General features: G+C 39.5%; 1 protein-coding gene and 1 long non-coding RNA gene across 3 annotated transcripts in view; one reads left to right on the top strand and one right to left on the bottom strand.

The window, feature by feature from the left end:
* The window catches only part of LOC144891281 (uncharacterized), a 426,767-nt gene that overhangs the window by 21,501 nt on the left and 386,656 nt on the right, over positions 1-18,610 (top strand). The gene's annotated exons all lie outside the window — the stretch shown is intronic.
* Positions 1-18,610, bottom strand: part of LOC137423715 (actin-binding LIM protein 1-like) — a 353,241-nt gene that overhangs the window by 180,634 nt on the left and 153,997 nt on the right. For both annotated transcript variants that reach the window (XM_078773796.1, XM_068111161.2), the window contains exon 3: positions 2,701-2,884. In XM_078773796.1, the coding sequence (XP_078629922.1) occupies positions 2,701-2,884 (184 nt within the window). The remainder of the gene's footprint in view (positions 1-2,700; positions 2,885-18,610) is intronic.

Here is an 18,610-nt window from a genome sequence, read left to right as displayed (position 1 = left end):
CGAATTATGACGTCATAATGGAGGCACCTATGACATCATCATTAACATATTTTATTCCCCATGGAGAGTTCTTTACAATGAGCCATGTCTCAATTTTTTCTAATCAGCGCTTTCGGAGATATAGAGGTGCAAACATTTTCAGTTTTTCCAAGATGGCGCCAGTACTACGTGACCGATGACGTCAGAATTATCATTTTTAAAATTCTATTCAATCCTGTCCTATTCAAATTACAAGTCAATGGGATGAAAATTGAGGATTTTAGAAATTTGAAAAGGTTGTTGACCTTATGGCCTATGTTGACCTTTTGGTTAATGTTGATCTAAAAATAGTTTGTGGTTGAATTCAGTTTGCTGATTTGGAAACCTATTCAAATTTCAAGTCAATCGGATGAAAATTGAGGATTTTAGAGATTTGGAAAATGTGGTTGACCTTTGGCCTATGTTGACCTTATGACCTATGTTGACCTCAAAAATAGTTGGTGGTTGAATTCAGTTAGCTGATATGAAAATCCTATTCAAATTTCAAGTCAATCGGATGAAAATTGAGGATTTTAGAAATGACCTTTAGGCCTATGTTGAACTTTTGGCCGATGTTGATCTCAAAAATAGTTGGTGGTTGAATTCAATTTGCTGATATGTATATCCTATTCAAATTTCATGTTAATCGGACGAAAATTGAGGATTTTAGAAAATTGAAAAAGTAGTTGACCTTCGGCCTAGGTTGACATTTTGGCCTATGTTGATCTCAAAAAAAAAGTTGGTGGCTGAATTCAGTTTGCTGATATGAAAATCCTATTCAAATTTCAAGTCAATCAGATGAAAATTGAGGATTTTAGAGATTTGGAAAATGTGGTTGACCTTTGGCCTATGTTGACCTTATGACCTATGTTGACCTCAAAAATGGTTGGTGGTTGGTTTCAGTCCGCTGATATGCAAATCGTATTCAGATTTCAAGTCAATCGGATGAAAATTGAGGATTTTAGAAATTTGAAAAAGTGGTTGACCTTCGGCCTAGGTTGACATTTTGGCCTATGTTGATCTCAAAAAAAAAAGTAGGTGGCTGAATTCAGTTTGCTGATATGAAAATCCTATTCAAATTTCAAGTCAATCAGATGAAAATTGAGGATTTTAGAGATTTGGAAAATGTGGTTGACCTTTGGCCTATGTTGACCTTATGACCTATGTTGACCTCAAAAATAGTTGGTGGTTGAATTCAGTTAGCTGATATGAAAATCCTATTCAAATTTCAAGTCAATCAGATGAAAATTGAGGATTTTCGAAATTCGAAATTGTTGACCTTTGGCCTATGTTGACCTTTTGGCCTATGCTGATCTAAAAAATAGTTGGTGGTTGAATTCAGTTAGTTGATATGAAAATCCTATTCAAATTTCAAGTCAATCAGATGAAAATTGAGGATTTTCGAAATTCGAAATTGTTGACCTTTGGCCTATGTTGACCTTTTAGCTTATGCTGATCTAAAAAATAGTTGGTGGTTGAATTCAGTTAGCTGATATGAAAATCCTATTCAAATTTAAAGTCAATCGGATGAAAATTGAGGATTTTAGAAATGACCTTTAGGCCTATGTTGAACTTTTGGCCGATGTTGATCTCAAAAATAGTTGGTGGTTGAATTCAATTTGCTGATATGTATATCCTATTCAAATTTCATGTTAATCGGACGAAAATTGAAAAAGTAGTTGACCTTCGGCCTAGGTTGACATTTTGGCCTATGTTGATCTCAAAAAAAAAAGTTGGTGGCTGAATTCAGTTTGCTGATATGAAAATCCTATTCAAATTTCAAGTCAATCAGATGAAAATTGAGGATTTTCGACATTCGAAATTGTTGACCTTTGGCCTATGTTGACCTTTTGGCCTATGCTGATCTAAAAAATAGTTGGTGGTTGAATTCAGTTCGCTGATTATTTTTTTTGTATACAGAATCGAGGCTCTTGTAAGAGCTATATCATTGAACATGAAAACATGCACAGACACATAAAACATACAATGAAGGGAGTGGGAGACAAGAGGGGGAGAGAGAGGGAAGCACACAAGGACGTCGGTAGATCTGTGGAAGGGGGAGAAATGAGGAGGAGGGAGGGGTACACGGTATAAAGCAAATGAACACTACTAGGAACTTCACTACTAGGAATTTCAGGAAAGAAGTTGGAGATTGAAAGGTGGATTTTTGGTGTTTTAACGGGGGTAGAAAAGATCAAGGTTTTGGATGGGGAAAGACAAGAGATGGTGGTATGAAAATCCTATTCAAATTACAAGTCAATCGGATGAAAATTGAGGATTTTAGAAATTTGAAAAAAGTGGCTGACCTTTGGCCTATGTTGACCTTTTGACCTTAAACATATATAGGATTTTGTCGGACCACGAACTCTACCATTTGGTGAAGTTTCGTGAAGATCGGTTTGAAATTGTGACCTGTAAGTGACCTGTAGGAAAGTATAAGTGAGCGGACAGACAAACAAACACACAAACCGGAGCGATCAACATTCTTGTCCAAAAATTATTTTTTTGCCAAATAACAAACGGACTCAAATGCAACACCCTCTCCTCTGGCGAGGGTAATTACTGGCCAGTGGCAGACATTTCACCCAGTAAATGAATGGCTTTGCATTTTGAAGTCATAAAGCTGACCTATTGGCTTAATGTATAAAGAAAGACAAAGAATGGAGATTTTACCGTGCTTACCTGCAGACGGAGCACACGAAGCACTGAAGGTGGTAGGTGCGGCCCAGTGCCGTGACGACCTCTCCTTCCACAAAGTCCCCGCAGGCCTGACAACGAGTACCGTACAGCCGCTGATAGTCCAGGGTACAGACGTAGTCGCCATTTTTCATGAAGAAGCCACATTGCGCGAGATCACAACCACACACTGCCAGCACACGTGGGACACACCACCCACATGTCATCCGCAAGCACAATGTGGAGAAAATGGAGGCAAGTTCTACATCCAACTAGCCTTTATATAACCACAACAGGTAATAGAGCAAAGATCAGTAAAGATGTACACACGACAAAAAAATTGTGCAGGTGATCATGGAAACTGCCGGGATCGATGGGATGAAGCACAAAGTTAACAAGCGTTACGCCTAGGTCCCCTGTCGGTGAAGTGATGTGAATTGACAAAGTGGAAGACGCAAGGCGGCCATCTTGGATTTTGACGTGGCGACCCAATTTTCAATAGCCTTCTCCCTTATGCGTAGATACACCCACACACCAGATTAGAAGTTAGTAGCTCGTTAATTTTTTCCAGATATTTCGCTCACAAGATTCAGACATATATATGGTGGCGGCCATCTTGGATTTTGACGTGGCGACCCAATTTTCAATAGCGTTCTTCCTTATGCGTAGATACACCCACACACCAGATTAGAAGTTGGTACTTCGCTCATTTTCCAAGATATTCCACTCACAAGGTTCAGACATACATGGCGGCGGCCATCTTGGATTTTGACGTGGGTTGCACCCACACACCAAATTAGAATTCGGTCCTTCGCTTACGCACGCACGCACGGACGGACGCATGGACGGACGCACGCACGCACGGACGGACGCACGGACGGAGGGGAAAACCATAGTCCCCCTTTCGCTCCGCAGTGCGACGGGGGACAATAAATTGATGTAAATGCAGAAAACATCAAAAATGACTGAATTTCTGGAAAAAAAACCACCTTACAAAGCTTATATAATGTCAGGTGCCGGCCAAAAGAATGCACACCATTAGTTCATGGTTCAGCATGAGATGGAATCCGATCAATATCGATCAAAATTACCATTACAGGTATTAAACAGAATCTGAAGATAATCCACTATTGTTATTAATCTAATAGCAAGCATCTCAAGATTGCGCTATGGTACATTGTCCATTACCATTGTATTTACACTGCAGCAAGTTGTTACCTCCACCACCGAAGGTGGACGAGGTTGTGTTTTCACCCCAGTTTGTCAGTCCGTGAGCAGGATATCTCATAGATATATTTAGTTGGGTTTTGATTGATTGATTTTTATTATTTTAAATATTTTTGATCCGTTTCACAAACTTGCTTCACAAACAAACTTTGATCCAGGTTGTCTGGTTGATTTGTTTGTGAAGTAAATGTTAGCTCCTTCACGAGCCTCGATTCAGTATACAAAAAAATAATAATAATAATAATAATAATAATAATTAACAAAAGCACAGACATGTTGTTGGTGCTTTGAGGATGGTCCACAACTTTTTGAGATATCCTGCTAGTTTTTGGCCCTATCTCCCAATGGTGAAGAATCACTTTAAAAATTCTACTAGTCAGATCCGGATCCGGATCTTCACTAAAATGGAATCTATTCTTCCTTGTCACACACACAACCTGTCCATCAAGTTTCGTCCAAATCCATCCACAATTTTTATAAATATCATGTTATATATCCCTTATGGACCGATCTCTCAATGGTGAAGAATCACTCAAAAATAAATAATTCTCGCATACAAATCCATATTCAGATCTTCACCAAGATCGAATCGATTCTTCCTCGTCACACACACAACCTGTCCAACAAGTTTCGTCCAAATCCGTCAACAACTTCTTGAGATATCCTGCTATGTATCGTTTTTGGCCCTATCTCCGAATGGTGAAGAATTACTTTTAAAATTCTAGTAGCCGGATCCGAATCCGGATCTTCACCAAAATCGAATCATTTCGCTCCATCTCTGCCGCGACATCTCCATCTCCTTGTCACATACGCGACATCTCTGCCAAATTTTGTCCGAATCCGTCCACAACTTTTGAGATATTTTGTTCACAGACGGACAGACAGACAGACAGACAAACAGACAGACAGAGGTGAAAACATAACCTCCATCCACCTTTGGTGGCGGAGGAAACGAGAAAAATGAAAAATTAAATAAATGTTCAGCCTGGCGGAGGTATGCGCGCTCTCCCGAGTGTTATTCTAGTTTTGACATTATAAGTGAGGTTGTTGGTTGGTTCCACAGAGCTTCAGCATTTAATAAAACAATTTCCTAGATTTCGATCTCCGAAGGCAAATTAGGCAAGGCACCCAGTGTGTTCCCTGGCATTAAAGCACTTCAGCAGTGCTTACTGTAATATCATAGGGAAAATGAAAAAATCCCGCCCCCCTTCCCCAAAGCCCTCTCCCTCCCACAGATCTCCCGATGTCCCTGTTCTCTGCTGTTGTACTTGTGTGCTTCCCTCTCTCTCCCCCATCTTGTCTCCTGCTACCTTTATTAAATGTTTTTATATGTGTCCGTTTGTGTTTTTGCCATTAATACTAGCTCTTACACGAGCCAAGATCTTGTATACAAAAAAAAAATAATGGTATGAAGTTGATGGAAGGATATTGGTATCTATGGCACAACAGGTGCTGCTCATGTTGTTTCCTGGGCGATTAATCAACTTCCGAGTTGTTTAGGGCAACCGCGTCTCAGACTCACAGGGGAGCTCGCATGTGCACAACATGCAGGGTGATGGCATTAGGAGGCATTGGTGTACATTTATATGAATTCCAAGATTAGGTGATGGTCAAATCACCACATTACATCTGGGAATTCCATCTTGCGATCCCAGCACCAAGAGCTAGAGCAAGTGCTGAGATGAGAACAACCAGACGATCCCAAACACTCCCTTCCAGGTCGAAGTATTTGTGCAGATAATTTATAACAATGATAGGTACAACCCAGACAACATTCATAATCCAAAATGCAGCACTTTTCTTTTTCTTTTCTTTTTTACAGTTTATGAACGTAAACATATCAAAGCCCTTATCTTGAAGCCACTTAAATGTGATTTAAAAAAATTAATATTTCGCAATCCCTTGATCACTTCTCATTTCACACAACTTGGGGACCTTTGTTATGACGAATCGAAACCTTCCCTCCGGCTGCAATCACATTGAGTAACTCGATGGTATTCATAGAATACTTACCCTGCGCAGTCAACATGTTGCTAGCCAACTCTTCTGTTTTTTAACATTTTCTTCTTTGATCCAATATGGCTGCCAGACCACGTGAGCGATGACATCATAAATTTATATTCTCTAATATAATTGTTGCATAGATCACGCTCAATGCATTTCAAACTGATCAGACTAAGCGTTGTTCCTGTTGAATTATGACGTCATAATTATGGCACATATGACGTCATCGTTAACAACACCTATTCCCCATATGGAGTTCTTTACAATGAGCCATGTTTCAATTTTTTCCATGCAGCGATTTTGGAGATATAGAGGTGCAACATTTTTCGGTTTTTCCAAGATGGCGCCTGTACCACATGACCTATGACGTCATGATTATCATTAAAATATTCTAAAGGAGGAGGCACTCCTATGGTGAAAATGTCGTGTCCATCAGACCAACAGTTGCTGAGAAAAAAATTCACAATGATCGTATAAGTGTTGTACTTGTCCAATTATGATGTCATAACGAAGGCACCGATTACATCATCATTAACATATCTTATTCCCCATGGGGAGTTGTTGACAATGAGCCAGGTCTAAATTTTTTCCATGAGTGGTTTCAGAGATATAGAGGTGCGAAGTTTTTCCAAGATGGCGCCTGCACCACGTGACCTATGACGTCATAATAATCATTGAAATATTCTACAGGAGGAGGCGCTCCTATGGTGAAAATTTAATGTCAATGGGACCAACGGTTGCTGAGAAAATGAATTTTTAAAATGCAAACACAATTATGGCACACGGCACATGGCACATGTACGCACCTGAATGCTTAACTCTGCTTTTGGCTTCGCGAGAGCAGGGTAATGAGAGTTTTGACACGTCGGTTAGCCCCAAAAAGCGACATAATACCTGCACCTCGGCACAACATACTAACATACAACATGCTGACATGTTAACATACAACATGCTAACATACAACATGCGAACAACATGCTAACATACAGCACATACAACAAGCTAACATATTAATGTTAGCTCTTTCACGAGCCTCGATCTTGTATACAAAAAATATATATATATATATATACAGTGCGGTGGTGAATGCATGCAAATGATAAGAGCATAAGCAATGCAAGATGGTGAATGCATGCCAATGAAAAGTCAGACTTCATGAATTTCTGCTGCTACTGCTACAACTACGACTACGACTACTACTTTATCGGCCCTAATTCTTTCTGACTTATTGGGAGGTCGGCCGGGGCAAATCTCGGCCCAGACTAGACAGCTCAAATATAAATGAGCTACCCCCACAGCATCCAATCGGACAAGCCTTGTAGGACAACTCGTACATCCTCCAATAGAGGTGTGCTGTAGCCTAATAATAGGATAAATATGATTGCAGAAACCTTTATCAATATTACTCTATCAGGAATCCCAGGTGTAAAATATCCAGCCAGTGCTTTGAAATACTGTATGAGAATACAATTCCATTTCATTCATTTTATTGTGCCTCCGCTACCATGGCAACATGCTGCCATGGCAACCTAACCATTTAAAGGCATGCCAATGCTTCAATATGTTAACATGATGGGATAATATCGCAATGGGTGGAAGGTTGGTTAAGTGTCGAAGACATAGGTGACTAAATAATCGACCTCAGTCGCCAGACCTACTGACGTCACAATTAGAAATGGTAATTGTGAAAATTCAACGGTTTTCCTTTTGTGTTTTTAATGGTTCGATTTTAACGCAAGAAGGAAAGACCAAAAAAAAAATGGTTCCGTTTAAGGTTTTAATGAAATCAATATGAAATACACCTGACATAGTTCCTTATAAAATATGCAAAGCAATGCAGCAGGATGAGCAACTTTTCTAATTAACGAGTCTCATCAGGAGGACAAAGAACAAATTAAGTCAGTGGGACCACGAAAGCAGCTTGACGCAGATATGCAACAAGCAAACTGATTTACAAGGCACGGAAAACACTACGGAGCATGGCGGCGTGCATGCTGGCCTGTGCGTGTCCGATACGGTGACCGCTTTGGGACCGGATTCATGAGATGGAGCCAAATTTGCAACATGGTGCTCCAGCCCCGCTTCCAGCATTTTTCTCTGGGTTGGCGCGGTGGCCGAGCGGCCCGAAAAGCGGTCCGGCGGAGCAAAGCGCTGTGGATTCCAGATACCAGGAAAGGATTTGAGAAATGCTCGGGTGGGTTCGTCCGAGTAGTGGGGGGTCCTGGACCATCATACTCAAGGTCGTGGGTTAAACGTGGAGTAAAGACAACAGCATTAACGATGCTTTAACGATTCATTACCGAAATTTTCCCAATAGGAGCGCCTAATCCTGCAGAAATTTTAAATGATACTTATGACGTCATAGGTCACGTCGTAGGGCGCCATCTTGGAAAATCCGAAAAGCTTTGCACCTCTTTCTCCGAAACCGCTCCATGGAAAAAATTGAAAGGTGGATTATTGTAAAGCACTCCCCATGCGGAATAACATATGTTAATGATGATGTCATAGGTGCCTTCATTATGATGTCATAAATCGATACGTAGAACGCTTGATCCGATCAGTATGAATTTTCTTTGGCTAAGCCGTTGGTAGACTAGGTCTTGTTTTAGGTCTTGTTTTAGGTCTTGTTTTTCTCGACACCGCCTTGTATCGTGGCACCATACAAGGCATCACATATGGTGGTTAACTTTTCCATACCCTCGTTATGCCTTGAAAGGAGTGGAGCCCACATCTTTCTAAATGTAGTTTAAAAACCCATCAAATACGATGCCGACAAAAGATCTATTTTGAAAAAAGGAACATCCTATTAATAGCTGGGAAGATTTTGGAGCCACAGTACACAAAGTGTGCCAGGAATATTGCAAAGAGATGTAAACAACATGCTGGCAAGAAGCAAGGCAAATATGATTTGGGGAGGCATGCATTACAAAGAGGATGGGACTGGCGCTCAGAGGTAGAATATTTACATATTAATTAATTTTGATCTCGGTTCAATTCTTCAAGATAGAATCCAGGTGCAAAATTGCATCCTGGTGCAAAATTGCATGCAGTGCGATGCTTCACAGAGATATAAATGCCATCTTTCAAAGTTTACATTCATTTGGTTCTTTTCTGCTTGAAGATGTTATTGCTTTGGGAGGAGCGTGCAGGAGGATGCAAGGTGTGCAACACTCTCTGCGTTCTGTCTACAACACACTCTACAGATCAACACAACACACAACTACAACAACGCAGATTCGCAGTTTGATGGAATATTGTTCCCCCCTCTGGGCCGGTGCTCCTGCCTCACACCTAGCTCGGCTTCACGCTGTTGAAACCAAAGCTTTCAGAATCATTGGAATCTCCTGCGATGAAGCCGATTCTGAGGGCCTTTCACTCTCTCGCCACAGACAGGTAGGTGGTCTTTCTGTCTTCTACCACCGACCCTTCTCCTGCCTTGCACCCCCTGCTCTGTCTGTGCTCTGTCCCCCAAATATTCCTGTAGGACACACAAGATCTGCAAGCAACCCTCTTCTGGTGAAACCGCCAAAATCAAGTGTCTCTGCTCACCTTCACTCCTTCATTCCTGTTTTCTCCCGCCTCGGAAACAAACTTCCTCAATCCCACTCTTCCCTCCAGGTCTTTAAAACAGCTGTTCACCACCATCTCTTATCTTCCCCCATCCAAAACCTTGATCTCTTCCACCCCTGTTAATCCAACCCAAACCCACCTCCTTCAAATTCCCTGTTTTCTTTCCTGAAATCCCATGTAGTGTCCATCTTGTTTATCCTGTGTACTCTACCCTAGCCCTCTCCCTTCCACAGATCTCTAATGTCCTTGTTCCCTGCTGTTGTTGTGCTTCCCTCTCTCTCTCTCCCGCTCCCTTTGTTATATGTTCTAGCTCTTATAAGAGCCTCGACGAAATGTACAAAAAAAAGCTCTCCTTTTCCAAGCTGTCAATGTTCTCTGATGCTTTTCTCCTCAACGCCCCCGTTCTCCGGTTTTCCCTCAGCGCCCACGTCTCCCCTGTTGCTCATCCATATCCACGGGATAAAGTAAGCCACGACGTGTCCCTAAAAAGCCTTTTGTTGAACAATACTTCTGTGGAAAGCTCTTGGGGCAAGCTCCTGGATAGGGTATTTGGGGTTTGTGGATTTATTGGTGTTACAAAAGGGTACCGTTAAAGTTGGCGTTCCGAGACGCTTGCCACCAGAAAGCTGGAGGCCTGAACCCAGATGTAGCACTCTGGGAGTCTGCCTCATCATCTGGCACATAATCTCTGTTTCCCTCATTTGCTGGAGCTGCAACAGAACATGGGATTCCAGAAGGCCTTTCCGAGGCCGCTCTTCTGCACTGTTGAGCCATCTCGAACGCCCCATGTTTTTCTGCAAAGTTGCCTGAAGCCCCTCACCCTTCTTTATTTTACCCGTTGGCTAATAATCTGTGGCACACCGATCCCGATTATATTTTCCAATCATCTTTCTTTGCTTTCCAACAAAGGGGGGACCTCTCGGATTTTGGGCTCAACACCCTGTGGTGTTAACGATAAAATACACAAATTACAGGAGCAACTAGAATGGCACTCGGGAGAGCACATACCTCTGCCAGACTGAACAGTTAATGTTTTGTGTCCACTGATAGACCAGATCTGCATCTGGACCTGAACCAAACTTCATTCGGCTTGTTCTTGTCATCTACCCAACTCCCACACAAAGTTTCATCCTCATCCGTCCACAACTTTTTGGGATATCATGCTATATATCGTTTTTGGCCGTATCTCTCAATGTTGAAGAATCACTTAAACAACTAGAACGGTACTCAGCAGAGCGCATACCTCCGCCAGACTGAACAGTTGATGTTTTGTGTCCACTGATAGACCAGATCTGCATCTGGACCTGAACCAAACTTCATTCGGCTTGTTCTTGTCATCTACCCAACTCCCACACAAAGTTTCATCCTCATCCGTCCACAACTTTTTGGGATATCATGCTATATATCGTTTTTGGCCGTATCTCTCAATGTTGAAGAATCACTTAAACAACTAGAACGGTACTCAGCAGAGCGCACACCTACGCCAGAATGAACAGTTTATGTTTTGTATCCCATCCACTGATAGGCGGGTTCTGCATCCGGACCTGAACCAAAATCTAATCGGCTTCTTGTTGTCACCGAACCAACTCATCCACCAAGTTTAGCAATAACTCGTCCATAACTTTTTTGAGATACCATGTTATATATCGTTTTTCACCCGATCTCCCAATGGTGAAGAATTACTTAAAATTAAATAATTTTCGTATCCGAATCAATATTCAGATCTTCACCAAAATCGAATCAATTGGTCCTTGTCACACACACAACCTGTCCACCAAGTTTTGTCCAAATCTGTCCATAATTTTTGAGATATCCTGTTCACAGACAAACAGACAAACATCGGTGAAAACATAACCGACGTCCAACTTCGGTGGTGAAGGTAAAAATGGTGCAATTTCTATCTCCCTACATTATTCCTTTATCCTTTTCTTTTCTTTTCTTTTCTTTGTTTCTTCCCCCAAGCCTCCCGACTGGTTGAAAGCACCCCGAGAGTGCTTAAAGACTGGCTTAAAATTGAATGTTGAAAAATATTTAACAGAAATAAATATTTATGGTAAGAATTAAGAGATAACTATTTGAAACGTGATAATCTCAACTCATTCAATGTCCGAATAATCGGTTCTCTTCCCAAGGTGGAGATTTATTGAGTTTTGATATTTCCTCCTATTTGTACTTTGTTGAGTGAAGATTGGCAGATTGGTGACACGTGAGGACATGTAGGCCTGTTCCCTCTATTTCCCAGCTGTATCCCAGTTTCTTTGTATCGTATTGTGTGCTCAGGATCCCACTTCAACCTGGAATGAAAGTGTTTCTTACCAAAGAAAAAGAACAGTGGAAGAAACTACACTGTCATTCCCTCCTATCTGAAAGCAGTGTTGATACTGCAGAGTAGTGATGCCGATAGTACTCCACACACTCTGGTAGTGGTGCTGGTGGTGGATATCCATACTCTTGACAGAACGCCAACACGCGTTCACAATGAAAGTTTCCGTGGTTGTTTTTTTTTTGTATACAAGGTCGAGGCTCGTGTAATAGCTAACATTGATCACAAAAAAGACAAACTTACACATAGAACATAAAACATATGATAAAGTGAGCGGGAGAACAAGATGGAGAGCAGGGACATCGGGAGATCTGTGGATGGGAGAGGGCTTGGGGGGAGGAGGCATGGGAAGGGGGTGGGGGTGGGAGAGGTTAAAAAAAAAAACACGTCGACACTGCTAGGAGTAGTGTAATAATGTTGCTTCTGGGACACCTCCGTTTAACATGGGAAATCCCTATCTAATGTCATTTACCCCCTTGTCTTTTTCAAAAATCATAAACACCTCTATTTCTCCCACCCTCATCTTTATGAACCTTTTGTCTGTAGTACCTATCCTTAATGTTGTTCATTAGACCACTCAAACACTACAAATATTTGTTTTCTCTTATAGACCTATCATCCTTCTTCTACATATCATCTGGCAGATTAATCTTTGACCCACTCAAACATTGACCCATTCACTTCCATATTAATTCTTTCCCTCCCTCATTGCCCCTAAACACCTATATTTCTCTCACCCTGTTCTTTACGAACCTTCTAACCTTTTGACATGTTATCCTTATTCATTAGACCACTTAAACACCTGTGATCCTTCTGACCTCATGGACCTTTTAACCTTTTACTCTTAATATCATCTGGTGAATATAACCCACTCAAACAACGACCCTACAAATATTTGTTTATGCGTGGGAAATAATTTAATTCTCCTACAACTCTCTTCACCATCTAATATATTAACAAAAAATATGTTTGAGTTTGGTTCTTTATTAAGATATTTTAACTGAGCTAAGATAAAATGGTAAACCTCCCTCAATGTTCTTGTTTGAGCGCCTCCAGTGCCACATACCATTTTTTGGTAAGCTCCGCCCACTTTTTGGTAAACCACGCCCATTTTTACTAAGCCCCGCCCACTTTTTGTTAAGCCACGCCCACTTTTTACTAAGCCCCGCCCACTTTTGCTAAGCTCCTCCCACTTTTGCTAAGTCCCACCCACTTTATAAACTCTTCAGCATTGTATCATTTCCAGGTAATACATTACATCATTTTCAGGGAATTTCCATCACATCATTTCCAGTTAAGACACGCCCAGGGAATTTCCACAGGAAGACACACCCAGTCCTTATAAAAGGCACCGACCACACAGGCTTTTTCAAACACGCTTTCTGCTTCACTTGAGAATGGACTACTATGCCGAAATGGAATGGGATAACTTTGCTATTCCATGGAGTCCTACTACCTGTGTAGAACTCAACCTTCAGATTGATGAACTGGACTCGAACCTCTTATCAATGGAGGTAAGTTTGTTTATTTATTTATTTATTTATTTAATTTTTTTTTTTTTTTTTTTTTTTTTTTTAAGATGAGACTCGTGTAAGAGTTAACAAAGTTTATTTTAATATTCATAGAGCTTGATTTATACAAATAAAAAATATTGTATTAAATTAATACATTGTTATTTTCTTTCACAGGAAATTGTATCTGAGATACGAAATGAAAATTCTGCTTTTAACACAACTTGGGATGAAGTTATTTTTTTGTTTGAAGACATTTTGAACAACCAAGACCCCCAGAACGAGTTCTACCTTGATGACCCAGCCAAAGAGTTATACCTTGGAGATCCACAAAATCCTGAAAAAGAGTTTTACCATGATGATACTTGTTGTGAGTTATCAAAACAAAACCCACTGAACAAGTTCTACCTTGATGAGCCAGAATACAAGTCATACATTGGAGACCCACAAATTTCTGAAAATTGGGAAAGGAGAGTTCTCCCTGATGGTCCGCAGTTATACTATGTGAGACACATCATAGAAACCCTAAAAAATTGGGCAAGGAGAGTTCTCCCTGATGGTCCGCAGTTATACTATGTGAGACACATCATAGAAACCCTAAAAAATTGGGCAAGGAGAGTTCTCCCTGATGGTCCGCAGTTATACTATGTGAGACACATCATAGAAACCCTAAAAAATTGGGCAAGGAGAGTTCTCCCTGATGGTCCGCAGTTATACTATGTGAGACACATCATAGAAACCCTAAAAAATTGTGAAATGGGAATTCTCCCTGATGGTCCGCAGTTATACTATGTGAGACACATCATAGAAACCCTAAAAAATTGGGAAAGGGAAGTTTTCCCTGATGGTCCGCAGTTATACTATGTGAGACTTATCACGGAAACCCCCAATATTTCTGAAAATTGTGGTTTTACCTTGGGGACTTGGAAAGATGGTTATATTTTTGGAGACTCGGAATGGGGGTTTTGTTTTGATGACTCGGAATGTGATACCTATCTTGGAGGCTCAACAGGAATGTGGTTATACCTTGGGAACTTGGAAAGTTGGTTTTATTTTGGAGACTCTACCTGTGGGGTTCCTCTTGGAGACTCTTTGGATTCTAAAGCAATGAACAATGTTCTTTATTTAATGACGCTTGATTTAAGCAATATCAAGAAAGTTCGAGGAAGAAAATGCTGGAAAATTCTTTCTTCCCATTTCTACTTCTTCAAACTTAAAAGCCTTGAAAGACAGAATTGGAGGAAGAGGAAAAAAAAAAAAAGAAATACGTATTTAAAAAAGAAGAAAAGAAAGATTATGTTAGGGTTTGGGTGGGATTTTGAATGTGAGGGTTAGGGATGGGGTTGGGTTAGGGTTGGGATTTTGAATGTGAGGGTTAGGGTTGGGGTTGGGTTAGGGATGGGGTTGGGTTAGGGATGGGGTTGGGTTAGGGATGGGTTGGGTTAGGGTTGGGATTTTGAATGTGAGGGTTAGGGTTGGGGTTGGGTTAGGGATGGGATTGGGTTAGGGTTGGGATTTTGAATGTGAGGGTTAGGGATGGGTTGGGTTAGGGATGGGGTTGGGTTAGGGATGGGGTTGGGTTAGGGTTGGGGTTGGGTTAGGGATGGGGTTGGGTTAGGGATGGGGTTGGGTTAGGGATGGGGTTGGGTTAGGGATGGGGTTGGGTTAGGGATGGGGTTGGGTTAGGGATGGGTTGGGTTAGGGATGGGTTTGGGTTAGGGATGGGGTTGGGTTAGGGCTTGGGTTGGGTTAGGGTTTGTATATTATTATGACTCACTCGCACATACACACACACACAAAAGTTAAGCCCCAACTAAAAAGTTGTGGGATTCTGTGTTTGGGGTTCACAGATTTAAAAACGTATCCCCATTATACACACACAAAAGTTAAGCCCCAACTAAAAAGTTGTGGGATTCTGTGTTTGGGGTTCACAGATTTAAAAACGTATCCCCATTATACACACACAAAAGTTAAGCCCCAACTAAAAAGTTGTGGGATTCTGTGTTTGGGGTTCACAGATTTAAAAACGTATCCCCATTATACACACACAAAAGTTAAGCCCCAACTAAAAAGTTGTGGGATTCTGTGTTTGGGGTTCACAGATTTAAAAACGTATCCCCATTACATTTTATTTATTTATTTATTATTTTCAAGGGTATTATCTGCTTACTTGTGTTTTTTGTAATTCTTGTGAGTAAAATGAACCCAAGATTTCTTCTCCATTTAAATCATATAATTTGTAGGTCCAAGGGACTGTATCCATTACATCAATGATTTTAAATAATTCACGAGTCCATTTTTGTGTATAACCTTTCTCAAAATGACTTTTCCATTTGTATATTCTTACAATATCACCAACTTTAAACTTGGGCTTTCTCAAATTAATCTCCTTTTCATATTCTAATTTTGTAAATGTTTCTGATGGTTTTGATTGTGTTGATGAATGAACTGTATTATTGTAATTATCTACAATATCCTGAATTAAATACACCCATTTTTGAGAACCGAGTTGTGTGAATTTTTTATATAATTTCTCTTTTAAAGTACGATTAAAACGCTCAATAACAACTGCCTTTCCTTCATTAAAGGTGCTGTATAATTTAATACCCTTCCCCTTAAGAAATTTCATGAATATTTTGTTATAGAACTCTGTTCCCTCATCAGTCCATAACTTCTTTGGTTTCCTTTTATCCCGATCAAATATTAGCTTAAAGGCTAACATTAAAGTATCACCCCTTTTATTTTTTAAAGGGACAACCCAGGCAAATCTACTCCTCAAATCAATAACGGTTAAAGCATACCTGTATCCCCTGTCATTATTCAATTCAATTAAATCAGCGGACCATATGTGGTCAGTGTATTTAGAATAAACCTTCCTTCTTTTAAACTTTGTGATTATAGGTTTGTGTAATTCTTCAGCCAAAAGCTCCTCAGTCTTGATGGCATCATTAGAGCCTAATAGTTTTTTGAGGAATAACCAAGACCAAGTTTCAATTTAGCATTTATCAAATTTCTCACAATAAACCTATCAACTTTCTCTCTCAACGTTGGATTTTGTATCAAAGACAAATTATACAACATTTCGCTGTCGGCTTTATGTTTTTCAGTCAACGTAGTGGTTTTCCCATAAGCAATATCATGCTTCATACACACTTCGTCAACCCTATTTGTAGGTTTAGACCAAGGTTTAGGATTGTCAGCCTCATCTAATCTTTTATCCAAGTTTGTTCCTGGACCACAGAAAGAATACCCTGGAAGGTGTAATTCCCCTGGAATTCCAGTTGTTGTAAATTTACTTCCTGACAGAAACTTTTGTATGTCTCCTCCTCTTTTAGGAGAGATGAATTGGCACTTTTTAGAGCCACATACTTGACATATTCCTTTTTGATAAACTCTATTATTTTTAGCTTTAACATAAGAGATATTTTTAGATTTAGTTTTCTTTTTACATTTGAGACAATAACTCATATTTATTTATCAGAAAAATTCCGACAGAGTATCAAAACCTTTTTGGTTTTCAACATATACATTTCAATCTTTATTTTTAAAACATAAAGAATCCTAAGGAATGCCTTCACTCTCTCCTCCATTTATTTACAAATAAAAACTAACTAAAGTCAATGACACCAACATCATCAATCACATAATCTTTTCCTTCTTCTTCTTCTTCTTCTTCACCACTTTCTCGTTTAAATCTCCTCCCTGAAATTGAAGACATTGACGTTGTTATTTTTGAAACCATTATCTTCATAAGAGTTGTTAATTCTTTAATTTCCTCTTCGGTGCGTTGAGATTGATTTATTTGCTGTAATACACTCAATCTTTTACGAATCTCACTGATTTCCATCTTTTTATATTTTTCCTCCCTCTCTCTTTGCTCCCTTTCCTCCCTCTCCTCCTTCTCCTTTTTCTCCCTCTCCTCCTTCTTCTTTTTCTCTCTTTCCTCCTTCTCCCTTTTCTCTCCTTCCTCCTTCTCCTTTTTCTCCCTCTCCTCCTCCTTTTTCTCCCTCTCCTCCTTCTCCTCCCTCTCCCTTTCCTCCTTCTCCTTTTTCTCTCTTTCCTCCTTCTCTTCTTCAATTCCTTCCTTAGCCCTTACAACCCTTGAGCTTGAGTCCCAAATAATATTATACATATACTCATCTGGATTTTGAGATATTCTTGTATCTATAATTATTTTTCTCATAATAGGATACCAATAAGATTTGTTGACGATTTCTAAAAGAGTTTTATATTTCATAACTTTGAGAAGTTCATTTTTATTTAATACTTTAAACAAGTCTCTATTTGTGGGTTTAACAATATCAGTATAAGGCCAGTTTTTAATGACAAAATTTCCATGTGTATGTTCCAATTCGTACGGTATGTAAAACCGAGCACCCTTTTCTTGTAGGTATCCTTGAATACAAAAATTATAATTCTCTTGTAGTCTTCTTCCTGCCATTTATGTATCAGAAATATATGTGAGATTAATATTATGACAGGTAATACCACCCCATCTTCCCACTACCAAATCGGTTTGTATTCCTCGGCTTTCTATCCTTATCTCATTACCTTCCTTCTTTGTCATGCGAACCATCGCTATACTATCATATATTTTTATTTTCTTAAAATCACGTATTTGTTGTTTACTAATTGTACTTCCACATAAATCCTTATCTTCACCAAGTGGATAATATTCTTCTTTACGAGACTGATTTAAATCATGTAGGTCTTCTAAGTTTATTGAAAAAGACCAATTATACCCTAAATCAGGCATATCATACCCCCATTTATTAATTCGCATATTAACTAAATGTCCTTCTTTATAAAATTCAATTGTAAGCAGGTAGTTAAATTCAATGAGGAAAGGTGTATGGTCAGTATAACCAGGTGTTGTGGTTGTAAATTTTACTTGTTTCACAAAACGTGCTGTTTTATTTAACAAGTGTGATAAATCACTGAATCTAATTAAGTCATTCGCATCTGTAGGGTTTGGATAATTGATTAATTTATAAGTATTCTTCATATTAATATTTTTACTTATACTATATTTTTGTCGTTCAGCCTGTGCCTTTGTATAATAATTTGATAAATCAATATCCTGGGAGGATTTTCCAAAGATAGAACCATCTTTTCCAACATAAGTCATTTATATTAGATTAAAAATGATATTATAAAAATTTTCATTATTGTTGAGTTGAAATAATACATATAAACATAATTGACCACAACATTTAGAATTAATTTCTTGAACTTGAAATGTTTGATAAACACCATTCTGTAAGAATTGTATTACTTCAAC

The sequence above is a fragment of the Myxine glutinosa genome, chromosome 3, assembly GCF_964187855.1.
Source record: "Myxine glutinosa chromosome 3, kmMyxGlut1.1, whole genome shotgun sequence".
Classification (NCBI taxonomy): Eukaryota; Metazoa; Chordata; class Myxini; order Myxiniformes; family Myxinidae; genus Myxine; species Myxine glutinosa.
Note: the sequence above shows the minus strand (reverse complement) of the source record. Positions and strands in the feature narration are given on the sequence as shown.